The 21,859-nt window shown below is 32.6% G+C and overlaps 2 protein-coding genes across 2 annotated transcripts; both read left to right on the top strand.

The window, feature by feature from the left end:
* The first annotated feature begins 8,703 nt into the window (after nucleotides 1-8,703).
* On the top strand, nucleotides 8,704-13,859 carry LOC112506645. The gene is made up of 4 exons (XM_025110884.1): nucleotides 8,704-9,732; nucleotides 10,328-10,431; nucleotides 11,712-12,382; nucleotides 12,822-13,859. Exons 1-4 carry the CDS (start codon nucleotides 8,704-8,706, stop codon nucleotides 13,838-13,840), a joined length of 2,823 nt encoding a protein of 940 aa, XP_024966652.1. The 3' UTR covers nucleotides 13,841-13,859.
* Nucleotides 13,860-14,562: 703 nt separating this feature from the next.
* LOC112526498 (vacuolar protein-sorting-associated protein 37 homolog 1-like) lies at nucleotides 14,563-20,219 on the top strand. The gene is made up of 8 exons (XM_025136796.1): nucleotides 14,563-14,649; nucleotides 14,804-14,871; nucleotides 15,874-16,095; nucleotides 17,925-18,012; nucleotides 18,203-18,242; nucleotides 18,381-18,427; nucleotides 18,770-18,890; nucleotides 19,976-20,219. The coding sequence occupies exons 2-8, from the start codon at nucleotides 14,858-14,860 to the stop codon at nucleotides 20,137-20,139; spliced, it is 696 nt and encodes a 231-aa protein (XP_024992564.1). The 5' UTR covers nucleotides 14,563-14,649; nucleotides 14,804-14,857; the 3' UTR covers nucleotides 20,140-20,219.
* The last annotated feature ends 1,640 nt before the right edge of the window (nucleotides 20,220-21,859 follow it).

The raw sequence follows: 21,859 nt of genomic DNA, 5'->3' as shown, positions 1-21,859 counted from the left end.
TATTTGAATTCGTGTAACCAAGGCCGTTCCTTAGCATGTTAAATGTGATATTTTGAACAGGGCCTCCGAAATTTTGGGGCCCAAATTTACATGTGTTTAGGGTATTTTTATCGACCTGTGTAAAACTATAGCCGAAATTATTTAGATTCAAACCATTAATTGTTTGGCTTTAGGTTCAAATCATTATTAGGTTTAGTTTTAGATTGTTAATCGTTTCAGATTTAGCCCATTTTTGTTCTTAACATATATATATTCTTTGTTATCTCATTTATACAATGTAATCAAAAGTTTTGAATGTAATAGGGCTTCCAAAAAGATTGTAATGTCCCTACGTGTAGCTAACTACGGATAAACATAATTAGTTATAGGATATTCATCTCATTTTTAATATAAAAAATCTAAAATATAATTAGGATAATCATTGAGTTCTAACAAAATCATTACCTTTATAAAAATTATATTGTTAAGTCAAAAATAAATTATCGTCATTACGCCTAATTAAATTATAATAATAAATTGTACAAAAAAGAGAGTCTTTAAATAGTTAATTTGACATTAATATCGATGTACTTTTTCAAAAATTTATGATATCTTAAAATTTATTTTTATTTAAAAATAAAAACATTGTCTTTCTCAAAACCACATAAACTGTATTATATCAACAAATACAAAAAATAAAACGTAACATTAAAATGAAGATGTCTCTTACTGCATTGCGTGAGTACCCTTCTAGTATAATATAATGAGTTCATTTTCTTAGAACCCCAAATTTTCATTCCAAATTAAACTGAGGGAAAAGAAATTGAAAATTCATTGTCATTTTTATTCCCTGCCATTTTCATTTTCATATTGATTCTCCAACATGAACCAAACAACCCCTAAGCCATTCAAGTGCAAACCTTTTAAGTACCTTTCACAATGATAATGTTTTAATTCTCTTTTTCTTCATTAGACACCATAAAAAGATAACATTATAATCGACGAAAATATTAAAAAATTAATTGTATTAAAGATATTTAATTATTTTATCATAAAAATAATAATAAAATAATAAAATTTATTGTATATTATCTTTTTTATCAAAACTAAGTTTTATAAAATAAGAAAAATTAAAATACCAAAAAAGAAATTAAAAACCATATTTAATAAATTAAAAAGATTAAAATTCACAGAAATTAACAAAAGATCTTTAACCTTTTTAGTTTCAAGATATCGTGGACGAAAAATAACAAATCATAAGGACGAAAATCACAGTATCCAAACCAAAAGGACTAAAATCGTAATTTACTCAAGATTTTAAGAATACGTTGGATAAAATAACAATTCATACCTATTTATTAATTAAATATTAATGAAAACGAGTCAAAACAGTTGACCGTCTAGCATTTGATTAATTGCGAATGCTCGTCAAACTTAGCCAGCCTTTAAAATTCGGCCATCTGGCACTAAGTCAAACCTTCACAAGTGCTCTCTCAACAAATCTTGGAATCTTTTATCGCTCTAATTCAAATTTCCTAAGACATTACTTTTAGAAAAACTTCTACAATATGCTGCTAAATGGGTCCATCATACCCGTATGTTTTGTCAATTTTTAGGGTTTATTATTTATCTTCTTAGAAAAAAACTAGTTTGTAAGGATGTATAAAAAACCGTCAGGTCGTTTAATTTGTCCAATCTAACCCGTTAATAGTTCAGTTGAACTCAAACCGTCAACCTATGATCAACCTGCTAAACCGTCAATTTAGAGGGTTGAAATTAGGTTAACCAAGTTCAATCCAATCCAACCCAACTCTATCAACCTACCGCTAAAATATATAACTTTGATAAAATCTTGTTTATGTTTGTATTTTTTTAGCTAAATGTATAGGTTAACAAAAGAAATTCACCACCAAAAGAATGGTGACAATAAATCTAATAAGATAATTAGTGAAATCATTTTTGCAGCGACAACAAAATGGAAATGCCGGAAAATATGAATGATGTTGATAAATATTTGGCTGTCGAATCTATCAACCAATGACTCTCTAATTTGATGTTGTACTTTTGTGGAAAGAAAATGGTAATAGTTATAGTATTTCTTTGTAACAACATTTGGTTTATAGGATGATTAAAGTGTTTAAGCGTCCTAATATGATACTTTTTATGACGAAACAAATAAATGTCATATCTAAAAGTGTTACAATATGTTTATAAGACGTTTTTGGGTATTTTAACAAAATTTTAGGATGTTTTTAAAATAAAGTGTTGTATTAGTTATTTTATATGACATTATCTAAAAAAGTGTTATGTTAACATAAGTGTCCTATAAATAGATGAATTTAAATGACATTTCTCAAAATTATTCCACAAAATAACTAATACGATAGTTTATTTCAGAAACATTCTAAAAAAACTTGTTAAAATATTGTAACACTTTTAGATGGAACGTTTTGTTGTTTGTTTCTATAAATTAAAGCCTTATGAGGTATTTCATTCGTTAAATTCGTGTAACTACTAACCCATCAACCTAACTTAACCCAACCTGTCTTAACCAGTAAAGGTTGGGTTCAATTATAATTTTGAATGGTTGTGTTGAATTTTTTCCAATCATAATTTGGATGAGTTGTAAAAATGTCGTAAACTGGCCAATATACCAGTTTGCCCTCAATATACTCTAATATATTACATCACACCACGACAGTCGTTATCAACAATGTAACCACCATCACTACCGTTGCCATCGCCAACACACCAACATCACTTTATCCGCCACCACCTCCACCCTACCCACCAACATCGTTGCCACCATCACCAACACTAGCAACACTACTTACACAACCATCACCACCACTATTACCGTCGTCACTACCTACACAGCCATCGCCACTGTTGTCATTACCTCCGCCACCAACAACCAACCTATATACTAATATTATTAAATTATTAATATACAGTATCTATTATTTAAAAGAAAATATGTAAAATGACATAAAAGGGTATATCTGGTCATTTACTATCATTTTCTTACAATTCCAAATTTATGTTTAGTAAATCAGATAGATCATGTTACGCAAACAATATAATAAATTATATGAAAATGTAACTATTTTGATTCGGTTATTGTGTAACGTATTTTTAAGATCTTTATTTTGATATATTAAATGTGACTCTCAAACATCTAGGAGTATTTGTTTTACATATAAAAATATATTAACAATGCCACGTATTTTAATGAATTTATGTAACATATTTTATTTTAAATATTTAAGATTTCATATCTGAAATACAAAATATATATATCATAGATATTCAAATAAAAATACAAATTGTATTTTTATTCAAACTTCCCCAAACAAATAGTCAAAGTACAATCCCTTTTTCTTACGATCTGCTCCCACTCAATAACGACTTTCATCCACGTGCATGTACGGCATGGCACGTGACTTGTGAATATTTTCTATTTCTTAGTGGATTAAAGAGTGGATTGTAAGTTTGGTGTCAAAACTCAAACCCAACTTGCAAGTTTCATTTATACTATTTCTTTTTCTTACTTTAATTTTAGTTACAATGATTTTATACGAATTAGGTCCTGGATTTTAACATTTATTTAACATTTCGTCACTTTTGTTTGTTTTAATAATGGGATTTTGATTTCAAACGTTATTCACATATAATATAAAAATTATAAAGAAAACTTGCAAATGATCATGTAAGTTACCAAAATACCGGTAGAATATCATATCGATGATTGTCAAAACAAAATATGAAAAGTTCACAACTACAAATACAATATAATCATATAAATATAAAGTTGTTTTGAAAGTGTAGCTCGGTTAGCAAAGGGGTTGGATGATTTTGTCAGGTGACTTTGTCTAAATAGAAGACAGATCGTGGGTTCAATCTTTCATGGCTAGCCTCAGCCGTTGAGTGAGTCAAAAATTACTCCATCACATTAGTATCTTTAGAGGTATGTTCCGTATCATACTGGTTGAGGTTGCTGGTAAATAATTTTTTTTCTCCCAAATATAATCATATAAATTACCCGAGTTTAGGATATATATATATATATATATATATTAAAAACTTTCAAATCGTGACACTACAAATACATAAAAATCATTCAAACAGTATAAAAAAGTTAATATTGTCCCACCTAGATTTTACAAATTCTTAGTTTGACATCAAAATTAGGCACGTCCTGTATGGTTCAATGGGTCGTGACTCGATCCTTACCAAGTGGGTTGACCCGTAGGACTCTCTTCTACCTAATTATATTACAACAATATTTAATTATATTTTTCAAAATTTTGATTGTGTACTTCGACTTTTAACACTGTAAGTCATTTCCTATTGTTTGAAAATCTTCAAACTTTTAGTCTATGAGTTTGACCATCGTTAAATGCACTTATTGAGTGTCATTTATGTGTAAAAAACATCTCAGTTCATTTAAATAAAAATTATAGATTTTATTTTAGGAATAAATTTTTGGGTTTTGACTTATGGTTATGTTTCATAAATTGTTGTCATGTATTTGTAATAAATTTTTGATGATATTTTGTTAATGATGTTCTTGATAATCTTATAACAATTATCAGAACAAAGAAGGATAAAATGATAATAATGCCTTCACGACTATTAGAGTCTAGAACCAAATTTATAATTTAACACAAAGAATGGGGAATGATTTGTAATTTTAAAACTCGAGGGACGAAATCCAGACACTACAACAAGGTTAAGTTTATAGGACGCTGCCAATTTTAAAGTGTCTGAATAGACTGTTTTATAGAACTCAATTTATAGGATAAAAATATAAAAGATCATTTCTAAAGGGGTTGTAATAAGTTTATAGAACGCTTTTGAACGTTCTAACAAGTTTTTTATGACACTTTAAAAAACAAAGCGTCCCATTAGCTATTTTATATGAATTTTTTTTTAAAAAATGTCTCTTATAAACCCATCTTTTTATAAAACACTTTTTCAAATGGTATCCTATAAAATAGTTAATGTGAGGCTTCGTATTAAAAGTGTCATAAAAAACTTGTTAAAACTTTCAAAAACATCTTAAAAACTTGTTACAACGTCTTTAAATATGACTTTTTCTTGGTCCTATAAAAATTGAGTCATATAAAGCAACATATTACGATGCTTTGAAATTAATGACATTCTATAAACCCGATTTTGTTGTAATGAGAGTTTTAAGAAACCACAAAAACGGAAAAACGTAATTAATCAAATTAACAATGATGAAGGTGGTCCTTGTTCGATCTCACTGGTCTTTTCAAATTGATCCGCAAGGGTAATAAACGTTCATGTGATTTCTTCTTGTAGTGTGATTACCATTTTGATGGAAATGTCGATTATAAGAATTATAAAATCTTTAAACATGACCATCAGTAGAAAACGGATAAAATAATATTTTTTTAATATCCGAAAAATGTTCAAATTTTCTTTGCATTATATGTAAATGAAATTTATTATAATTTTTTAGATGAAGTGAATAATATATTTGTATACGAAAATTAAAGTTGTATAAATGCCCATTAAAAACGCCATTTTTCATTTTCTACGAAGAAATAGGCCTGCAAATGTAATTTCATGCTATAAGTTTATAAACATGTGATGATCAAATCTTTTGATCATAGAATTCAACAATATCCAATCAATTCAATCTTGAGCCAAATAGTATTAAGAAATTCGATCAAGAAATTAGTCATTTCAATTCCATAGGATTTCTTTGTATTATGCAAACCAAACAGACCTTTACGAAGCATTTGTTTTACATAATTGAATTTGATGGAATTGGAATCCATAAAGAAATTGACTTTGAAGGAATAAAATGGAAGTTGAGCAATTAACTACCCGTTTATTTGGTAGGAATTGAAATTTCCATCTTTGTTTGGGAGGGTCTGGGCGGCACATGTGACGATAACATTAGTTGCATGGTGATATTAGTGGTCGGAGGTGGGGTGGTAGCGATAATGACAATAGTAGTGACGTGGTGATATTGATGGTGGATGATGGCGAAGGGGGGTCGCACTCCAAACTCCGTCATCTACCTTGTCCCGCCCATACTACACCGACCATCATGCCATTATTGTCGTCATCACAATTAATGCTGCCATAATCCTCATCACAACCCTCATCCAGCCACCCACATGGGTGGGTGGTGGTTGGGGGTAACTGTGACGACGACAACAGTTGCATGATGGTCGATCGGTGATAGGGGTGGGTGATGGGGTAATAATGACATGGTGGTCAGTGGTGGGTTGGGGTTGTAACAGTGATAGTAGTGGTGGGAAGGTTAGAGAGGTGGTATGACAGTGACAATAGTAGCATGGTTGTGGTTGGGGTAGAAATGTGCAAGGGGGTAGGCTGTGTTAATTAAATTGGATGAAAAAAAGATGAAATTCAACCCGTTCACTTATACCAATGAATGTACAGTCGTTAATTCGTGAAATTCAAAAGATTTAATTTATTTAAATATGTAAACCGAACAAAAAATAAATAAATTATGATCAAATGAATTGAAATTTAATCACAGGAATTGATCATTTCAATTCTATGAAAATCCTTTAAATTCTATGAATCAAACCACACCTTACATAATCATATATATTTACATAAGGCTATTGTTTTAATCTAATATTGTTAAAAACTATTTGTAAATTTTCCATCTGACTTAATTTGAATGTGTATGCTTATGCAACGTTTTTTAGATGGAAATTAAAATAAATAAAAGAAAAGAAAAGAAAAGTTAGTTTTATTTTCTACTTTTCTTGGTGCTTAATTAATGAGTTATAATAACTTGATAAGCAAACACGCAGACAAACTCCAAAAATCATGTACATTATCTTGATGGCCCGCCTTTTTTGAAACCAATTGAATGGAATGTCAAGTTATTATACCCCCACTTTATTTCTTCTACTCATATATATATATATATATATATAATTAAATTATTTTCTTTTTTTTCTCCAATCATAAGAATGGACTTAGAAAGAAAAATATTGTGGTATAATTTATATAGATTAGTTATAGACTAAGACTGTGACTTTGTTTAATTGGGATTAGTCACCTAATCAATATATAATTTAAACCAATAACATCTCCATTTTTCCAAATTTCATCTGTGCTCATCTCTCTCTCTCTCTCTCTCTATATATATATATATATACACTATAGATTCATCGTAAGCACGTATACATGGATCGACGGTAAGAACTGATCGACGTATGTAAATATTTCGGAAAAGGGGTTGCCAGCTTAAGTTAGGCAGAAAGCCATAGAGATGAACTTGCTTTGTGTTTATACAACCAAAAGAAGTCAACCATTCCCATCTTTGACTTTCCTTTTTTTTTTTTTTTTGATGGTGTGAAAGGCCTGTGTTTTGATTCTTTGAGCTTGTTTTGCTGAAGAAGAAAAGGGTTTTTGTTTTCTGAATAATTACTTCATGTGAGTGGACTTCTCTCTCCCATTAATTTCTTTTTTTATAATTATAATAATATCCCATTTTTAATCACAATGATGATGTCTGATTGTTTTGAGCTTGACTCTAAAAGTCAAAAGTATATGGAAGTCCCAGGTTTAAATCCTAGTAGGAATAAAAATTCTCTTGTGGCCACAGAGACTCAAATGCGGTGACTCCAGGTTATATGCAAAGCAGGTGGTCGTCTTAGGATTAGTATCGCATAGCGGGTTGGATTGGATATCCAGGTTAATAAAAAAAATCCCATTTTTCTAGTTGCTAATTTTAATTTATTAATTTGTAATTATGAGAATCTGTTGTTATTCAATTTGTGTTTGACATTATGGTCCTTTAGTACAATCTAATTTACATGCATTGTGCTGACGGAAAGCATCATCAATGTTGCGGATTCTAAGATTTAACGTTGTTCTAATTAACCCCAATTTTTCATTTTCTAAATTTAATATTTGTATATAACTTAAATGTCTATTACTGTCAATCATTGTTATTACTTCTATTATTTTATAATAAAGATAATTATTTATTTATTTTTGCTACATTTTGATATTAAAACCATTTTATAATTATAGAAAATAATCAAATAAAGAAGTCATAAATTAATTCCACACAATATACACTTAAACCTTAAAATATCAGTGAATTTGTAACGTTAATTTTTGATGATTGAAAAATCACGAGCCTTTTGATCTCCATAAATAACAAGCAAAGCAAAACTTGCATGAAAAACCTTCGGTCACAAATTTTGAAAAAGAAACTTTAATGCATGTAAAAAGACTTTTATTTTAACTAAAAGTATACAAGTGAAAAAAAAATACAAAAGCTATAATATTTAATGTTTAATAAATTATAACATAAAATTAATTAAACTGAATTTAATGCATATATATTACCTTTATAAACTAGAATTAAAATATTTAAAATAAAAGTAGGGGTAAGTTAACTACAGAAAACGCGCAAGTTGGCCGTTTTAACGGCAACAAAAGTGGCTTTTAATTTTGGTTTCTTCGAGTGGGATCAATCTTATGACGACGTCGTTAACCCATGTGACCTTTCTCATGTTCATTGCATCCCCCCCAACCCCCCCAACCCCTCTTTCTGTATATAACGTATCTATCTATTTCTTCATCTTCAGATTCTACCATTTCCTTTCAATTCTCTCCATTTGATCATTAAGATCAACTCACATGCCAATTTGATCCCAAATACTTCTGAAATTAGCGTCTGATTTGGTGTTGGAGATGGGGTTTATGCGAAATCCGAACACGAGAAGCTCCGATTACTTGGACGGAATGTTGGGCGATTACACAAACACTGCCGGAGGCGGAAAATCGAGCAAGTCGAGACCACAAAAGAGCACGTCGGCTAAACTTGTGACCCTTCTCACTTGCCTACAGTTTGCCTTTGCGGTTTACGCCACTTTCTTGCTCTACTACATGAGCCCTTCAATCGATTTGCGAACACCAAAGCCTGATTTCGCTTGGGCCTCGAAAATCGCACAACAATGGAAGCATTACATTATCCCGCCACATATTATCAGCCGGTACCAAGAATCCGCTTCTAATTTAGTTCTCGAGCCGGAACTCCCCATGATCGCGGCTCCTACTGAAGTTTGTGAGCATGAGAAGATTGAATTCGAACAGAAAAAGTCGAATGATGCACTTATGATCAAGATCAAAAGGGAGCTTTATGATGAAGTGCTTAATTTCCAAAGCAAGAACATGGGTACCGAATCGTTAACCGAGCTAATGGCAATGAAATCGAAATGGGATTTGCATGGGGCCGGAAACATCCCAAAGGTTACCGTCATTTTGAATCACTTCAAGCGGAAAACGCTCTGCTCGCAGCTCGACTCGTTGCTACATCAAACTCTTCCATTTCACCATGTTTGGGTGCTCTCATTCGGAAGCCCAAATGAGCTCGGCCTGAAACGAATTGTCGAAAGCTACAACGACACGAGAATAAGCTTCATTAGTTCGAGTTATGATTTCAAGTATTACGGAAGGTTTCAAATGGCGTTGCAGACGGAAGCCGATCTCGTGTACATTCTGGACGACGACATGATCCCGGGAACCAAAATGCTGGAGATTTTGTCACACGTCGCCGGAACGGAGAAGTACAAGAATTCGGTGTTGGGGAGTATCGGGAGGATTTTGCCGTTCCGGCAGAAGGATTTTACGTTTCCGAGTTACCGGAAATTCAGATCGAAAGAAGCAGGGCTTTATTTGCCTGACCCTGCATATGACATCACGGTTGATAAAATTATTCAGGTTGGTTTATTTTACAAGTTAAATATATGGTTTTTTATTTATATTTTTCAAAATAAAAAATAATACCTTTGCTCGTACATTAATTTTTATACCCGTATAAATTACTTCATTGTTATTTAGTTGCTAAAAATTAATATCACAATTTAAAAATAAGTTATTGCTATAAAACGTAATTATTAAGCATTTAGATAAATAAACTTTGGTTTGAAACAATACTGAAATATAACAAAACACTGTGAATGTACAAAAAATAACGAAACTTCATGCAGAAACATTGTGAATGTTCAATGTTATTTATCTGATCTCACAAAAATAGACCGGTCTCAAATGATCCAAAGTCTTTAAACTTTTATCTTATTTGGACAATATAAATATAAATATAAATGAAAAACACTTATATATCCTTAATCATTGACCCTAACATTTGAAGTAACCATGACAAAAAATGATTCTAATTATTACTTGCATGGTTCAATCAAATTTTCATTTAAACAATGATTTAAAAATTTATATAAGCTTAAATACGTCTACAGGACTTCTAACACATGTTTTCTACATAAAAATTAACTTCATATTAATTTTGTTGTATGTTTAGGTTGATTTTCTTTCGAGCTCTTGGTTCCTTTCCGCAGAGCTCATCAAAACTCTTTTTATCGAGACTCCCTTCACCTTTATGACGGGCGAAGATCTACATCTGAGGTATGTCGATTAGCACATATTAATTTGAATGTTTGGTTTAATAACATATCTCGATTGTTTTCAAACTTAAAATAATGAGCATAATAAATAAATTCAATCATTATCATAATAAATGAATCACAATTATTTTTTAATATAAAATATGTTTCATTTTTACAGAATTTTTCTTTATTAACTAAACGTAATTAAATCGGAGATTATTGTTCGAATCATCAGGTACCTTTAGAATTATTTAAATACGTTATGCCATGGAGTAGTCAACGTTACATGTTTGACTTGCAACCTGCAATGGATTGGGCAGAAATCCAATGAGTTAAATATCTTCATCAAAAACTGAATTTGGGGTGTTTGGGATCGCTTATCTGAAACAATTTACGTTTTTTTATAAAAGTGTTTATCGACTTATTATAAGTTAGAATGCTTTAACTTTTTGAAAAACTTTTTTTTTTACCAGTTTGACACCGATATAAAATGTTTATCCAAACACTAAAAAATATTTATTACCGGTAGCACACCGGAATAAGTCAATAAGTTGTTTTTATAAGCAATCGCAAACACCCCTAAATATAGCTAACAACATATAAAGATATGGTCAAAGACCTTCCAACCTAGTGGTAAAGGTTTGGGCATGACATAGTCATGAACCCGAGTTTGAGCCCTAGGAGGGGAGTATTGGCGACATTTAAGTGAGGCCATGTTTAGCCTCCAAATTTGCCGGGGATTAGTCGGGCTTTGGCCCGGACACCCTTACAAAAAAAAAACATATAAAGATATGTCAAAGACCTTCCAGCCTAGTGGTAAAGGCTTGGGCATGACATAGTCATGAACCCAAGTTCGAGCTCTGGGAGAGGAGTGTTGACGACATTTAAGTAGGGCCATGTTTAGCCTCCAAAAATTGTCGGGGATTAGTCGGGCTTTGGCCCGGACACCCTTACAAAAAAAAAACATATAAAGATATTTTAATAAGCATATAATTTAAAGTATACAAATATTAAAAATAATTTTGATTTATTATATGGAAGCATGCATCTTCGTCTAACTAATACCATTTTACCAAATTATTTGGTCAACTATTTCTTTTTCAATAATACCATTTATTAGAATTATGTCAGCATATGTGTAAAAAAATATATGGATAGTGTTTAAGTTTGTTTTTTTTTAAAGGTTATCGGTTCAAGTTTATTCATGATTATTGAATGGTCCCGAACATTCATAAATATCAAAAATATGTACCTCAATGTATAAAAAGATCATTGATTTATTTGATTTAATTTTTGCAGCTATCAACTTCAGAAGTATAGAAATGCAGGCTCATTTGTGCTACCTGTCGACCCAAAAGATAAGGAAACTTGGGGCGACAGTGAACATAGACTTGCTTATGTATCTGAAACTACTGTTATTTTCAAAGATATAGTTCAAGTCCGAGACGATCAATGGTGGCGAGCCATGTCAACCGGCTACATCACCCAATGGGCTGCAATGAACCCTCAAAAAATCGACGCCCTTTTCTATGCTCATTCGATAGATGAAGTCAAAGCCTTAGCCCCACTCCTCGAGAAATTCCGATCAACCGTCGGGAAAAAAGCTTACATTGCGGTATCGGGAGGTGGGTTTTGTCCGTGTGAGGAAGCCGCTTCCACCTTGCATTGGCCAAAGACGGTGTGTCTAGAGAGGAGATTCAAGATATTCGATTTGGGTGTAGGTGCATTGTCGGGAATTTCAAACTCGGAGGTACCTGTCGTGCAAGCGGTTTATGCCAGTATGAAAGGGTTGATCAAGGTTCATAATCCGAGTGTCGTTATCACCATTGATGATATCGATCCGAATGTGAGGAAAGCGTTGAAGATGGCTACCGAAAGTAATTTGAATAGTTCGACTTTGGTTCATTTGCCTAGACCATCTATTTCGAAGGTTCTTTGGATGGCCGATCTACGATCCACAACATTACCAAGTAAGACTTCTATTTCAAATAGTTCGTTTTCTTTCATTTTTGCAAACAACACAGACACGTATAAGTAGTTTAACAGACTTTTACGTGATACTTTTTTTCTCCAAATAATATGATATAAAAAAGATTAATTAATTGAACGTTCTGTTTTAAAAGTGTTATGAAAAACTTATAATTATGTCCAAAAATATCTTATCAATTTATTGTAACACATTTACAAATGATGCACAAACGTTTGATCATATAAATTTAATTTCTATAAAGCAGTATATCACGAGATATATTGGTTGTAAGAACTTCCGTATAATTATTTGGTATTTTAAACTGAAGTCCTAACTATAAAATTTCTATTATAATGTTTACACATATTTAACGATTTATGAAGTCAATTTTGTCGTAGCTAGCGAGTATATTGATCGTTTCTAACAAACATTACTTGCAGATTGGAACCGGATGACAATCTCTGTAAATATTATAACTCAAAACCGAGTCCACTCGCTAACGAGACTCCTCAGGTCGCTAAAGGACGCGTATTACCTTGGGGATGAGGTCCCAATAAGCTTTAACATGGATAGTCGAGTCGATAACTCAACTCTCAAGCTCGTAAAATCCTTCGAGTGGCCTCATGGTCCGAAAACCCTAAGGCGAAGAATCATTCAAGGAGGTCTTATACGTGCCGTTAGCGAAAGCTGGTATCCATCGTCCGACGACGACTTTGGCCTACTTTTAGAAGACGATATCGAAGTCTCCCCTTACTACTACTTATGGATCAAATACGCGCTTTTAGCGTATCATTACGACCCCCAAATATCGCTCCCCGAACTCGCATCGATCTCGTTATACACACCACGATTGGTTGAAGTTGTCAAAGAAAGACCCAAATGGAATGCCACAGATTACTTCAAACAAATCCATCCAAACACACCTTACCTCCACCAACTTCCCTGCAGTTGGGGTGCAGTCTTTTTCCCTAAACAATGGAGAGAGTTCTACGTTTATATGAACATGAGATTCACCGAAGATCCGAAAAAGAACCCCGTCCAAATCCCGAAATCGAGAACGAACGGATGGCAGGCTTCGTGGAAGAAGTTTTTGATCGATATGATGTATCTTCGAGGGTATGTGAGCTTGTATCCAAATTTTCCAAACCAGATGAGCTTTTCGACGAACCATATGGAACCTGGGGCTCATATCAGTGCTAAAGATAATGTGGTCCGCCATAACAAGACTGATTTCGAGGTTCCATTGTTGAAAGATGATTTCAGAAATTATCTGCCAAATGGGAAGATGCCATCGGCTTCAAAGCTTCCATCTTTGAATCTGTTTAATCAAGCTGTTTCATTGAAGGGGTTAAAGTCAGCTGGATCGAAATTAAGACAAGATGTGCTTAACTGTACTGTTACTGAGGTGGTGATGGTTGATCATGAAACTGGTCTTCCTTCGCATTGTGCAACGTTCTGATCGTCGATCACTTATTATATATCTGGCAGCTGATTCATATTTTTTCTATGTGTTTTTCTTTTAAATATATATTTTGTTGGTTTAATTAATTAACATTTTAATGGTGATTCTTCCGCTGGAATGATGGATTCCCATGTGAATGGAATGGGAATTGGAGGGGAGAAAGAGGAGATACGGATTTGTAAGGAAGGATAAAACTTGTTGAAATTTTAATTACTTTGTATACTTGATTAGCAATGAAAGCCAAAAGTGGCACTCTTGAATTCTCTCTTGCAACTTTGTTAATTTTTTTTTTATTAATATGGATTTTCAATCCGTCATGCGAGCCGACTAATCTCAAAATGATCATCTGTTTTGCAGATAGCCCGAAGTAATTGATTTTGTTATAATAACAAAAAGAGGAAACTACAAATTTGTATAACACTTTTTATTTCTGAAGTTTCAAAATCGAAAGATAACCATCGTGGTTTGTAAAAACGTCTTGATTTGGTTTTTTTTTTTAACAATCATTATATTTTTTTGTTAAATGTATGACATTTTCATTCTTTTATCGATTTTCTTATGAGCAATATTATTTAAAAATCATATAAATTGAAGTTACATAAATATCAATATATTAAAGCATTTTTAAAATATATAGAAAATATTAATTTGTGGGTCCTTATCCCAAGTGTTTGGAAAAATAAAGCGTTAGTTCTTCTGAATAAACATAATGCCGTCGTAATATGAATCGGTGCAATACTACGTGTCGCACCACACGTTTCCGGGAAACGGAAAACCGCGGAGGATTTGAAATCTTGTCTCAAAAGGTAATCGCAAATTTGTAACTCCGACACCAAATTTGAAATATCTGTTTTCTTTCTATCCGACGTTTGATATCAAGAGAGGCAGTCAGGCAGAGATGATTTTCATAAGGTGATATGATTTGTAATAACATTGAGGGTTTTGTTTTGATTTTTGCAGCCTCGATAATTTGCCGTTTCAAAGTCAATCGGAAGATCAACGACCTCCGATAGAATGTTCAAGTTCTGGTAATTGTTTGATTTTTCTCCTTCTTATAATGTATGTTTCTAGGGTTCATAGGATTAAATGGATCGTCTGATGTATGTGCTATTTGGCGACTTGTAACAAGGCTTTGAATCAGTTCGTTTAGTTCAAAATCTTATAATATAGTTCTTGTTTACAACTAGTTTAGGCAATTAGGCTTGCTTAAATTGGAAATGCTATAATAATCACGTTCTTGGTTAAATATTAGAAATCCAATTTGTTTATTGGAAACCCTGAAAGTTATAGAAAGATGAAGTAGAAAGAAATTGGTTGATGCACAATTTTGTAGTCATCTAATGTTCATGCTGTCAATCATACTTGGAACAGCTGGTAATTGAGTGACTGTTTTATCAAGATGTTTGCAGGATTATGGACTGTTTACTACTAGTAGATTAAACGATTAGATTAGTTAGTTTATTATATTAACATATAACTCTCAATAGATAATGTAGATTATTGACTTAAAACTAGTAAAAATGATTTATGATTTATTGAATCATCATCGGTTGTTGTTCATCATCAATGTTTGTTCATCTCTTTTATTTGTTTCCTTGGTGTATATTTTTTTCTTTTTGTTTAATGAAGATACAATTTTGGTTGTCATATTTGTAATTGATGATCTTGTGAAACCACTGGGATTGTTTTCCTGTTAATCCATTTGTTTGAATATCTTACTTATTACCGTAACTGTTTTTGAAGATTTGTTGCCAAAAATGCAATCTTTTCTCTAAGCATGCAAGTGAAAGTACAAATTTTCATTACTGCCTGCTTTATTTATAGGAAATCTATTTTTCTTTATTACCATTATGCATCTTTCATATGTTACTTTGGTTAATCTGTATGCTACATGGTGATTTTAGTATTTCTGATATTCTCTCACTGTCATTTGCTTCCATGAGCTTGAGATGAATAATCAATATTTATACATATGCTAAAATATTTCTTTTGACGTGACGGTACCTATAATGAGCATCACTTACTCTCAGGGGTTCTCAAGAACAACAAGCTGATCCAAGGCCACCGGAAGTTTCTACAAACTCATTGTATCCTCCATCTGGAGTGACTTCGCCAAGTTCTTCTCGGCCCACAACTCCTAATAGCAGCAATTCTAACAGTTTCACACAAAGACCTGAAGAGCAACCTCAATTCTCATCTCATGTTCCTCCTGCAGAGGCTGCTGCCATAATTGTTTATCTAAAAGACAAAAGGTAACCTTTTTGGGAAGCAGATCCGTCCCCAAAATTACAGAAAATATGAACTGACTGAAAGAAGTAAATGCCCAAATTTACCATCTTTATCCTCATTGTTGACATATTGAGGCAACCTAGACGCAAGTCTACACAAAAGTTGATTTTCAACAATACTTAACCTAGTTGTCCTCATATGAAAATTGAACACCATTATTTTGTTTGTCATAAAGTGAGAAGCCGGGGGTTTCCTCGGTAACCTCTATCTCTTTGTCCGCTGACCCTACTTCCTGGTGGAATATATTAGGTTTGTTTGGTTTCTTTGTCTTAAAGCAAGTGTTATTTTAGGTTTTAGAGAGTCAACTAGTCAAGTGGACTATTGTCAGCTTCAAAATTGGTATCACTTATCTGATTTTTGAGAACAGATTAAATCAGGAAATGTGCTGGTACTAGTGCATAAATTAAAATTGGTCCAAGAATATGAGGTTTTCAATCGACAATAAAATGTGTTATCAGATGTTTCCTTCTCACATTATGGCCAACCTATTTCTTAAGACTTTGGTGGTACCCATATTGGCAAAAATAAGTGACCATTTCATCGCCTCTTCAAGTTCTTTCTGTTGTTTGACATTGTATTGTCTTGGTATACCTTCCGCCATGAAGCAAGTCACTAAATTGCTGTTTGTAAGGGCATTTTTTTTACAAGTTATCATTTTGATTTTTGGTGATGAAATATGTAGATGTTGTCCAAGTGTTTTTCTTGTGAATATTTTCTACCGAAGAAACCCATCATAGGAAAAACTCTTGACCATGGCTTTAACTCAGATCTTTGATCCAGGAGTGAGATCGACTCCTTAAGGTGCATCGACAAATTGTAGAAGGAATTAAAATGCTAATATTGATGAAATGATAACAAAAGGGTGGGCACTTACAGTTCGCTATCAACCAAAAAGTTCTTGCTCCAAAAGACCCAACTCAGGACCTCTACAATAGCAACTGGCAAGTGCTCGTACAAAGATTGATCACTGATGGAATGCCCCACCTTAACAAAACTAACCTAGAGAATTATAAGATGTGGAAAATTAGATGGGGACTGTCTAGTTTCAGTTGTTTGCTGTGATGTTCCTGCACAGTTACTTTTCCGCTCTCTAACAGGATTTTCCTTTCATATTTGAAATCTAAGCCTCTGAGCTGCATATGACCGCCTTAACTAGGTGCTCATTAACTGAAATGATTTTTGGGAGGTCGTGAATTAAGCCCCATGGTTTAATGCGCGCTGCCACTAATTCGCTTCTAGACCACAGTGTTACCTCCTAGTGCACATGGGGAATAAAGAGACAATTGGCAGTACGTGCAATCCAACTGGACCTTTCTCTTGGATGATGACTTCTCTTTGTGAGCTTCAACGAGATCATTGTCTAAGTGTTCGATATGATGAACTGTTAGGAAGCTACTTCTGCATGTGAAAGAGTTGGTGTTTGGAACTCTGGATCCATCCAAACCTGAAGGCTTCAACCTTGTCATTGTTTTCCTCGGGTCCTAAACTAATTCTTTCTACACTTTTGACTTTTCTCCTAGGGGTTCTCTCACCTAAAATCTTGGCATCTGTATGGTCAACATAGAGATGAAGTCTTTTGTGTCTACATATGGTAAAAAAAAGTGTTCGATATCTTCCATGTGCAATATTTTTCATTAGTTGGTGGTGATGTTTGTGGAAGCACATAGCGATGAAGCTTTTTGTGTCTACATATGGTCAACAAAGGAATTTTTTTTGTCTGTTAGGAAGCGATAATTTTAGCTTTCAATAAGTGTGTTCACTATATTCTAATTGTGTAATTTCATTGATGTAGTGTTGATGAGTTAAGGAAGCTGTTATCTGACGAGGAGGTCTATCAACAATTCTTGCATTCGATTGACCTTGTCAAAACTCCGAATAACGTAAGCTGCAAAACATTCATATTGTGTTCAATTTTTGTTTCCTGTGAATAAGTGATGCTTTGTTTTAGGTCTGTGGTCTACCTGTTTAGAATCTAAACAGACAATTCCATTGCTTGTGATGATGATAGATGTCCTAAGTTGATCTCTCATTTCTATCTGATTCTTCTATTTTCATTTATTTGTGGAACAGTTAAGAGATGAACTTCGGGATGAAACTCTGCAGCTTGCTAGTAAGTTTCTGACTTTGATGTGTGACTAAAATTGTAGGAGGGAAATTGATAGAAAATAGCTCAGTGATAAGGTTTCAATTATGCAATTCATAGTGATCTTGAATATGTTAGAAGTCTTCTGAAATGCCTATTTTGCAGGGGAAAACTTGGCAAAAGAATCGTGTATGATGGAACTGCGGAACCAGGTGAGTTTTTGAGTTATCTTTCACGTGATTTAAAAGAATCTTCCATTGGTAAAACTAAAAGCAGGGAAAGACTTGAAATTCGGTTGTTATTATGCGATAACTTTTTTTTACTGGGTTGGGTTTAGACTTGTATATAAGCCTTCATGGAAACAGCCGCTTTGCTCTTTGGGTGGGATATACCGGGCTGGTTCAGTTTAAACTTGTATATATACCACCTACACATATCGTATCACTTCACTTTTTGTAGAATCTTTGAATCCTAGTATTCACATACCACATCTGTGTAAATACATGGTTTCCAAAGGCCAAGGAGTTGGTTGTAAATGTTCTGTTATGGTATAGTGCATGATCATACGTACAACCGAGTTGGCAGCTGCTGAAGAGAAGCTATATGAGCTCAACAAGCGAAAAGCAGAAATCCTCAAATCTTACTCCCCAGCCTCCCTGCTAAACCAGCTTCAAGGTATATATATATATAATATATATAGAGAGAGGGAGGTTCCGGGGAAACCCTCAAAAAATGAAAATTTGAGGAACACTCTGGCAACCATTTATATGGATGGTATGCACATGTGCATACAAGTAATTGAAGTTGTTTCTTGGTTTATATGCACATGTGCATACTGGAGAATTTTTTTAGAAATTACTTGTATGTACATGTGCATACCATCCAGATGAACTGTTACCAGGGTGTTCCTTAGTTTTTCATTTTTTTGTGGTTTTCCCTTGAACCTGATCCTATATGTATATATACATATATAGTGGAGCGATTAAATACAAACCGTCCCAATTTGTACAAACCTTACAAACTAATTACAACCAATCACATAAATCTATTTGTTTTCCTTTTTTTAATTTATAAGAGTATTATGGTCATTTAAATTTACAATAGTTATGTTTGGTAATTGTTTAATTTTAATAGATAAGTTTGGTAACAACATAATATTTATATAAATATGGATGATATATTGATTAGCACAATATTAGCAAAAGATTTAATTGAAGTCCATTATATTTTTTGAAAAAAATCGCCACATGTTAAAAAATGTAGAATAATTTTTGTTTGCAAAATTGCCACTGATTTCCAATGAAACAGCTCAAATTATTCAATGAAACAGGGTAATTTCCAATGAAACAGACTCAAACTGTTCAATAAATAGGGTCATATATGATTGCATCAGGTTCATATGTATAACAGTTGTAATGAAACAGGTTTATATTCATAGATATGTATAACTGTTTGTAATGAAACAAGTTCATATGTATAACAATTTTAATGAAACAGATTCATAGAACATTTTTTTTCCTGTTTTGCCCATCCGTGTCTCCAATATGATTTTTTTTTTTACTTATTTAATTTGTTTCAATCTTGGCCTTTCATAAAAAAAATGGATGGATGTGATTAGTTTATAAGGTTTGTATGAAATGGATGGTTTGTAAAGTAAACCTCCTCTCTCTATCTCTCTCTCTCTTTATATATATATAACATGTTTTTTATTGTCTTGATAGTTTTGCATAAAAATGGTATAAGTTTTGTCTGTGTTTCAGAGTTGATGAATGAGATGGATGAAGAATCCGAAACGGTCCACAAACAGCTTCTTGAAAAGGAGATGGATGTTGCAACTTTCATTCAGAAGTACAAGAAGCTGCGTGTGGATTACCATAAACGCGCTCTCACCCACCTTGCAGCCAAGACTTGTTTGTCGGGTTAACCGGTTTGATTGTTTGGCTAGATTCATGATCGTGAAATTGAACATTACCACGACATTTTGTAATAATCGATTGTTGCATATGTAAATCTTTTGAATTTTTGCAGAACCTAAGTTGCAAGATCGCGATTTAGATAACAATCAGGATACATGATGTCTACACATCTATGCATAAAGTTGGGTTTCGGTGAAAACTCTTCCTTTTCGTGAGAACATGTTCGGAGCCGTTGATCTGTTTTTGTAAAGGAGGGGAGTTTTCGTCTTCGTAAATACCAACTTTATTTGGGATCATCACATCACAAACAAATGCAGTATTCAAACATCCCTATAAGACAACTTAAGAATCATTCTAAATGATGTTTTCAACAATTCGGCGTAGTCAGCTTTCTTTAGAAAGAGGAAATGTTCACCTTCAAAACCTTGTAAAAGACTGTCGCATTTGTGATCGAAATACATGAAACCTGAAAACGATATTTTTCACTATCTGTGGACATTGTTTTAAAGAATGGCATCCATGATATGTCCCTCTTAACATGTATTATAACGTATACTCTATATTGAATGACTCTTTTAAAAAATAATCTAATATGATTTTACATATTCTGGCAAGTATAACCATACGAACTCTCATACATGCAATGGTATCCCACCTGTATTTGTGGGTATATGCACTTTTTTTGGCACGTGTTATTATAAGAAAATTAAATTATTATTGATAGTTAATATAAGAAATTAAGAATGAACATAAAAATAATTTAATAAAAAAATATAAAAATGTTTGAAATTTCAAAAATGAAATCACACACGTATTTGTATTGGGTCAGAACGAAAGCAATTGAATGAGTAAACTTCAAAAGTCATTTCTAGACTTTTTGGCCAATCACAAAATTCTATTTTCGAATTATTTGATCATACATGATTTTATTTTATTTTAAATTTTGATTTATAGATTACTTTCTTTTATCTTAAAATGACTAAGTTACTATTTTGCCCTTCGCCTATAGGCTTTAGGCATGTGTATCACCTAACGGAGTGGCACCAATGGTGTGAGGATAAAAAAGACCAAAATTGTATGAAAAATCAATTATATATATATATATATATATGGGCTTAATCAAATGAGAACTGAGTTGTTTGTGGTAACTGTAAGAACCAATTTCAACCACACATTTTAAATATCAATGGTTAAAATTGAAAAGAATCTTAATTAATGTGATTCCAAAATTAGATTAATGACATTTAATGAGATAATAAAAAAAGGCAAAATGGTCAAATTAGATTAATGATATTTAATGAGATAATAAAAAAAGGGCAAAATGGTCAAATTAGATTAATGATATTTAATGAGATAATAAAAAAGGGCAAAATTAGATTAGCTTTCCATAATGGCTCAAAGTATTTCCTGCTTGTTTAAATAATGAAAATCAATTTAAAATCATGTTTTTGTTCTCTTAAAGCAAGGATAATCATTGGACTTGAGGAGTACTTGCTACCGTATGTATCTGACACCTTAGTATCTGATGTACATTTGCATCACCAAAAACTCGTTGTTTTTTTATATGTAAATTCAAAACAGTAAGATGTACCACATGTTACCACAGACATAGATATCACATATGTTTGCATTTCCAAACTGTTTGCACAGAAACATTAATCATTGTGGTATCCATGAATTATTTAGGTACCACACGAAACCACAACCTTTGGTAAATGAAAATGTACC

The sequence above is a fragment of the Cynara cardunculus genome, assembly GCF_001531365.2.
Source record: "Cynara cardunculus var. scolymus isolate 2C chromosome LG 1, CcrdV1, whole genome shotgun sequence".
Taxonomy (NCBI): Eukaryota; Viridiplantae; Streptophyta; class Magnoliopsida; order Asterales; family Asteraceae; genus Cynara; species Cynara cardunculus.
This window is presented reverse-complemented; position numbering and strand designations above follow the sequence as displayed.